This window comes from Camelina sativa, chromosome 18 (genome assembly GCF_000633955.1).
Source record: "Camelina sativa cultivar DH55 chromosome 18, Cs, whole genome shotgun sequence".
NCBI lineage: Eukaryota > Viridiplantae > Streptophyta > Magnoliopsida > Brassicales > Brassicaceae > Camelina > Camelina sativa.
The window spans coordinates 5,465,741-5,473,790 of NC_025702.1; the positions used below are offsets into that span (position 1 = coordinate 5,465,741).

Genomic DNA, 8,050 nt, shown 5'->3' on the forward strand with positions numbered 1-8,050 from the left:
GAATTTAATTAAATTCTAATTAAAGCAAATTTGGAGAGAAGAAAACAAAAAACAAAAAAAGTTGTAAAAATTAGGGATAAGGAAAATAAAAAATAAAAAATCCGTTCTCGTCTGATTTCTTTCTCAGTTTTCTTTTAACGTTTGGTTTCGTCTCTAATTCGTTATCTTTCCCTTCCCTAGGAAAAGTTACTGAATCAAGCTGTCTCGTAGTAGTCTATATAGATCAGACGATAATCGAATCCAAAGACCTAATCTTTTTTTTTTTTTGGTTGTTTGGTCTGACTTTGATTTCGTCGGTCTCTTCGTTCTTTTCGCCTTTTTTTTTTTTTTATAAGTGTCTTCGGTTTCATTTTTTTTTGTATATTCTGTGACCTAATCTGAAGCTTTTGTCAGAGAAGTTGTCAGATGACGATGTTGGTCAATGGGTAATTTTTAGTTTTGGTAAAGGTAGAAACTTTAAGGTTGAAATCGATTCAGCGATTTGATGTTGATTTTGGTGATTTGATTGAGGGATAATTGAAGGGTTTCTTAGTGGAATTGAATTGGGGATCTTTGAATTCGATCAGGCTTATAGAGGAGCTAGGGAACATGAATTGAGATCTGGGGTCAACTTTGGTTTTTTTTCTTTTCTTGGGGTTAGTGTTTAAGAGATCGAAGAAAGAAGGAGACTTGTTGGAGAACGATGGATCGTGTTGTTGGTGGCAAGTATAAGCTTGGACGTAAACTTGGAAGTGGATCATTTGGTGAACTTTTTCTAGGTAATTTTTTTGATTGATGTTTCTTTCTTGTTTAGTTGTTTTCCTTTTGGTCTTTCCAAGTTTTGATTTAGTGACTTGTTTTGTTATCAGGGGTGAATGTGCAAACTGGTGAAGAAGTGGCTGTGAAGCTTGTAAGTTCACAACATTGTGATTCGAAAACTCTGGTTATATTTGACACAGTGTATAAACTCATTATTTATCAATTTTTTTGCAGGAGCCTGCACGGGCTAGGCATCCTCAACTTCATTATGAGTCAAAGCTCTATATGCTTCTTCAAGGAGGAAGTAAGTTTCGCATTTCTTCGGTTTTAATACCTTTGGTTATCCTTCTTTTGTTAATCTTTACACTTTTTTCCTTGAAGCTGGGATTCCGCACCTAAAATGGTATGGGGTTGAGGGTGAATTCAACTGCATGGTGATTGACCTTTTGGGTCCGAGCATGGAGGATTTATTTAATTATTGCAGTCGGAGGTTCAATCTAAAGACAGTTCTAATGCTCGCAGATCAGATGGTATGAGAATTCTCTTCTTAGAATTCTGATACTTTTGAGTTATTACATTGCTTTACTTGTTTATGCTTGTTTCTGTTTACTTCAGATAAATAGAGTTGAGTATATGCATGTCCGGGGATTTCTTCATCGTGACATTAAGCCAGATAACTTTTTGATGGGTCTTGGACGCAAAGCAAACCAGGTGAGTTGTTATGGTATGCAACATTTTTATGGTATGACATACTCTTTTGCTACTACATCAAGTGACATATGTTTGCATTGGTTCTCTGGTATTTTCTATTTGTTCTTGTGTAGGTCTACATCATTGACTACGGACTTGCGAAAAAGTACAGAGATCTTCAAACTCATAGGCACATTCCCTACAGGTACATATTTTTTTTTTTCCTTGTTGAAAGAGTTGTGCACAAGTTAAATTTCTGTAAGTGTTAAAGAAATATTGGAACTATGTTCCCTTTACGCCTCTCATATTTCTAATCAAGAGTTACTCCTTAGGGAAAACAAGAATCTTACTGGAACAGCTAGATATGCAAGTGTTAACACTCATCTTGGAATTGGTGAGTACTGCTTACTATTTATTTTCATTCATAGAAGCTTTTTCTTCTTTCCTTTTCCTATCATGTATGTGTACACTTGACATTTTATACTTCCATTAAATTCCAAATTCTAAATTGAGATCTCTTACACAGAGCAAAGTAGGAGGGACGATCTGGAATCTCTTGGTTACGTGCTTATGTATTTTCTTCGAGGAAGGTATAGATAGATACATGCTTTTACTTCACCCATTATTTTGGAATATACTTCCATTTTTTTTCCATTTGTCCCTTACCCTCAGTCTCTCTTGCTAGTCTTCCTTGGCAAGGCCTTCGTGCGGGTACCAAAAAGCAGAAGTATGACAAGATCAGTGAAAAGAAAAGGCTTACACCTGTAGAGGTACCAATTCTTAATCCATTTTTCAACTATATCAGGAAACCTGTCTTGGAGCTAGCAAAATACAATTTAAAAATGAAATGTCCATTGACAGGTTCTCTGTAAATCCTTTCCACCTGAGTTCACATCATACTTCCTCTATGTACGATCATTGCGGTTTGAAGACAAACCTGATTATCCATACCTAAAGAGGCTATTCAGGGATCTCTTCATTCGAGAAGGTTGGGAAAAGTCCATTTTCTTTATTTTGCTGTAGTTTATGCTCGAATAATTTCACGTAAAAAACCCTCAAAATTGTTATTAATGTTGAATATTTACAGGTTATCAGTTTGATTATGTATTTGATTGGACAATCTTGAAGTATCCACAGTTCAGTTCCGGCTCCAGCTCCAGCTCCAAACCAAGAGTAAGTAACATCTGTTTTTTCTTTTCCTTCGGAATTTTGTTGTAAAGAGTTCTTTTGGAAAAGTATTATCAAATTCTCACGTTTGTCTCTGTGTTCCAACAGTCAAGTCTGAGACCAGCTTTGAATCCTCCAGTACCAACTGTCGAAAGACCAGATAGACCTTCAGGTAAGCCTTAAACTGTATAACCCGTATCTTTAGTAAACACTTGCCTAAATTTGTGTGTATCTTTTCGTGGTTGTTTCTGCTATTTCACTCGATCAAACAGTTTCCCTTTTTGGTTACTTGCTATGCTTTGTGGCCACCTAGGAGAAGATTTAGGTTCTGTTTTTTTTTTTTCTTTTTTTCATCTTCTGAAGAAATGTTCGTCATTTTATATGAATATCGTAAGTTGGCATTTAGAGCTGTTCGTCGGTTGATTTTAACTGACTTTGTCAGAAACGGATCACGTTCCCTACTCGTACTTTGCTGTTTGAACAAAACTGGACATAGTAAACCCATGTATAAGGTTGAATCGTTGTATTTGTGTCTCTCTATATACAGCTGGAGCTGGGAACGACAGTCGCGATAGATTTTCGGGTGCCTTAGAGGCATATGCTAGAAGAAATGGCTCAGGAAGTGGCGCGGTTCAAACTGATCGATCTAGACCAAGAACCTCAGAGAATGTATTAGCATCATCAAAGGATACAACACCGGTGAGTCATCTTAAAACATCAAAATCTTCTTCTATATTAGCTATTGAAAATTTGAATTCCTCTCTTTAAACTCGTTCTTAACTAAAAACCAGCAAAACTATGAGAGAGTCGTCGAAAGACCAATCTCTTCAACAAGACACGCAAGTTCTTCAAGAAAAGCTGTTGTCTCGAGCGTTCGAGCCACTTCTTCAGCTGATTTCACAGAGAACCGTTCGAGCAGAGTCATTCCAAACAATGGCCGTTCCTCAACAGCTCAAAGGACTCAGCTTGTTCCTGACCCGACCTCTAGACCATCGTCTTCTTCTTTTGCCCGAGCTGCGCCGTCGAGGACTGCTCGTGATATCACGCTCCAGAGCTTTGAGCTACTCACCATAGGGAATGGGAAGAGGAAGTGAGAGGCTTTACGGTGGTGAGTGAGTGGAGGAAACTGTGACATGTTCTGGATACTTTGCTTTTATTTGGCAAAATTTTCGGTTTCCTAATTTAAGGAATAAATCGAACATCATTTGATTACAAATTATATGTGATAAAGTATATGGTTTTAACTCTTTAATCTCTTAGCTAATGTTTTTAAACCCGACCCTGACAGCAAACTGGAAGATCTTCGGGGTCACTGGTCCGACCGCGTGTCAACAATTCATTGAATTTCAATATATATAGTATACATATACATATATATATATATGTTATATAATAGTTTAATATATATCAAAACAAAAAAGTTTCATATTTTATTAAATGTACTAGAAGCGGATCTGTGCTACAGCGCGGAGGAATATTTATTTATATATAACATAATTTGTACTAAAAGTAGCAATAAATTTAAAATATTGTAAAATATGTTATTTATTAAAAATACAATATATAATATATGTTTTGACGGATTAATTTGTAAAAATTACATCTGTAAAAATATTATTACTAACTCGCTTTTTTTTTTTGGACAAATCCGCTCTATAATATGAATGTGAGTTTTGCAAACCAATCTGGGTATTCTTTAAAATATCATGATATTTTAAATGAATAATATTATATTATAAAATATATGATTATAATTAATGTACCTGAAATCATAAATAATATTGATGAAATTGTATACATACCCGCATGGATAACATGTGATTTTATGGAACTGCATATTTTGTTATTGTAAACACACATAGATCAGTTTTCTCTATTAAAAAAATAGCTATTCAAATTGTTTGAAATTATGCAAATCCTATTATGTTATAAAAAATCCATATGATAATTTACAATATGATATAGATAAACAACTGTCATATTAAAAATGAAGAAGAGGTAATGTGAATATCACAAGATTTTTAGAACTTAAATTAGTATAATATTGTAATGTATGATAAGAGACTAAGAGAGAGGGAGAGAAGAAGAGAATATGTTTCCATCATGAAAGTATTTACACATCTCTATATTTATAAGAAGAAGAAGTGTGTCCAGCAATTTATTTTAAATATAATTATATATTTTTAAAAATATGTACATATATTAGGAGCAGTTAATATGACAAATCACCATAAATCTGTTATTAATTATGACAATTAATATGAAATTTTTTTTTCATAAAAAATAGTAACTTCCTTGTAATTGTTATACGATTATATTACAGGAAATTTAATAATATTACTACTGTTTTCATTTTTTTCGGTTTCTATTCATATCCAAATAATGATAGTAAAAATTTTAAATATTAGGAATTAACAAATCTATTGATAAATATTTTAATAATAATAATTTATAGTATAATTTTCATTTTTATATATTAAAATAATGTTAAACTTATATAAAAAAATAATGTTAAACTTTGCTATATATGTATATGCCTTTTTATTTGTTATATCAAATATTTATTCTTATATAAAATAATAATCTCATTTTTAAAAAAATTTACATAGGAATATATTATATATCAATATTTTAATTCTAATTATATATTTTAGTTAGATATTTAATGGAAATTTCTGGTAGAATATTATATTAAACGATTTAGAGATTATCATTTTATTATTTATGGTATATGCTATATCAATATTGATTCAATTTGCAAATTTTGGTAAAGTTATTGTCGAATTAAATACTAATTGATAATGATTGATTGTTTCCTAAATTACAGAAACACAAAATATTCACATAACTAATGTGGTTCACTTATGGAAAATTTATTTAATTTTTAGTTTTAAATTATCATCCGATAATTCACTCTAAACGCAGCAGATATTTTTCACCCGGATCCAACTCCCTTAATTTCGGGTTATTTTTACAAAATTGATCCGATCCGGAAGCACTTTTGTACTTCTCTTTTACTTATATAGGGATATTTTTGAACAATAATTATAAAGTTATATACCTTTATTATTTTCAACCAAAAACAGTAAAATATAATAAGAGATTACTAATCAAAACAAGATGGTCATATGAAATAAAATACATTTTAATATATATACTATACATATATATATATATATATATATATTTGTGTTATATAATAGTTTAATATATATCAAAACAAAAAAGTTTCATATCTTATCATATTAAATGTATATTTTTGAACAATAATTATAAAGTTATATACCTTTATTATTTTCAACCAAGAACAGTAAAATATAATAAGAGATTACTAATCAAAACAAGATGGTCAGATGATCCATTTTTTAATATAATCTCGTGCGCATGACCAAATCATTTCCTCGTTGGATGTGATGGGCGTCATGTCGCAATAACAGTGGTCACGAAGAGGATAACGAGCATGAACAATTGTTGTTCTTTAGGTTATTTGTTAAAATCTTATGTGTTTGTAAGTATAACAATGTATAACCAGAAGGAGGGTTCGGGGTGGGTGTCGATTTAGTGTTAAATCGCCGGTTTTTAGTTTTGGTGGAAGTAAACCCAGGGCTTTATTTATAAGGAGTAGAACTCGACGCCACTTAGGGTTTTAGCAACTTTTTGTTTTCCAAGGATTTGAAAAAGAGATAAAGTTCAGAGAGTGCTCTATGAGTTCTTGGAGGTTTCTCAAGCTTTATGTATCATTTTTGGTGAGTTCTAGCAATTTATCGGAAAATCGGATTTAAATCAGGGAGGAATAAGATTTACTTTTTGTACTTTTAGCTATATATTTTGATAAGCGTAGTGAAATTGTAAAATATAACCTAGTCTAGTGGTCGGGTAGTTAGTTAGTCACTTGCAGGTCTCATGTTCATGTCATGAAACAATTATTTTTGTTATTTTTCGTTTTTAGATTTAATGAATCTTGAAATTACGAGAATGCTCTCTTCTTCTACCTCTAACCTGCGGCTGAAAACCGTAATTTTTTGCTGCCTCACTATTTTTTTCACGATTTAGGTTGTTTGTTTGTTTCTCTTTTGGGTTTTACTCAATTATCATAGATTTTCTACTCAACATATGATTTCCAACTTAAAAACCTATAAAAGGTGAGTTATATTGATGGTCTTGATTTCTTGGCCGATTATACTCAAATCGCGGCGGCTCTCGTCCGCCGAACCCCTATCCGCCAAATAAGCGGCTACGAAGGCCGCATTTTTGAACAAGGGTTCTAGCCGTGGGAGTGGTGGTCTAGAGTGGTGAGTGCTTATGAAGCTTGATGTGGTACCTTGTTTTGTTGTGTTTGAATCAGATCTTCATGTTTCAGAGCTGAGTGCATGATCATGGCTTATCTGAGCATGCGATCTCTGAGTTTTCTATGTTTTTATATGATTTGGTGGATTGATTCCTTGCTTGTTGTGTTTTTCGTGATTCCCTCTACCTTGTTCGGCTGTTTTGTTGTTCCTGAGCGAGTGGTGGCTTTGGAAGTCGAGTTGCGGTCAATGGCGATGTCTGGAATCAATGCTAGGGCATCGTAATGTTTGGAATCGATGTTCTAAGAGGGTGTCGGTCGACACAAATCGCAATGTTTTGCGAGTGATCGATGAGAGTATCGGTCGACACTAGGAATGTGTCAGTCGACACTGGAGGTTTTTGTTGGTTGACAATCAGTCGATATTGGAGGTCTGTGTTGGTTGAAAAAAGTCGATTAAGTATCAGTCGATACCAGGAGGGTGTCGGTCGACATCAGTACTCAGCAGATGGATTACATGTTCCTTTGTTTGATTGGTTTGATTATAACTTGCTTGTGATTTTTGTTTGATTCTTCAAGATCTTAATGCTTGTGTGTATAGCTCCATAGATGGGAGGATTGTCTCACTAAGTATTTCTGAAAATATTTATGCAACTCTTTTGTGTTGAGGTGCAGGTAAAGGAAAAGAGTGATCGTGGAATCAAGGCAATGAAGAGGAAAATGTTATAAAGGCTCGATTGATTGATGTCTGGCTTCTATTAGGTCGCTAGAGTCGGATCAATAGAATATTGTTAGGATGTCGGTTTATCGCTTATTGAAATTGTTGGTTTATGAATTGATTGTTCTGGATTTTTGGGTTATTGGTTATTGGATAATTGCTGGTTTAATATTTCGCTATTTCAGTTGTTGAATTGATTGTGGTTAGGTTGATAGTGAGTATGAGATCACTAGTTAATTACTATGTGAAAAACAGGCCGGGTTGTTTTAATCAAAAACCATATTAGTAGTGTATATGTAGATAAGTTTTTGTAGTCATGTGTTTAAATCTTTATTTTTATTTGTTTTTTAATATCAAATTTTTAATTGTCTTTGATGGTTGTATTGTATTTTTGGAGGTCAAGTCTATATTTGCAATAATTGCAATGTTTATATGTTTACCAAAAAAAAAAA

The 8,050-nt window shown here is 32.9% G+C and overlaps 1 protein-coding gene across 1 annotated transcript; it reads left to right on the forward strand.

Moving 5' to 3' along the window:
* Positions 63-3,847, forward strand: LOC104760620 (casein kinase 1-like protein 8). The gene is made up of 14 exons (XM_010483571.2): positions 63-758; positions 849-889; positions 973-1,042; positions 1,120-1,268; positions 1,354-1,449; positions 1,563-1,633; positions 1,761-1,822; positions 1,955-2,018; positions 2,114-2,198; positions 2,290-2,416; positions 2,516-2,601; positions 2,704-2,767; positions 3,143-3,294; positions 3,387-3,847. The coding sequence occupies exons 1-14, from the start codon at positions 683-685 to the stop codon at positions 3,687-3,689; spliced, it is 1,446 nt and encodes a 481-aa protein (XP_010481873.1). The 5' UTR covers positions 63-682; the 3' UTR covers positions 3,690-3,847.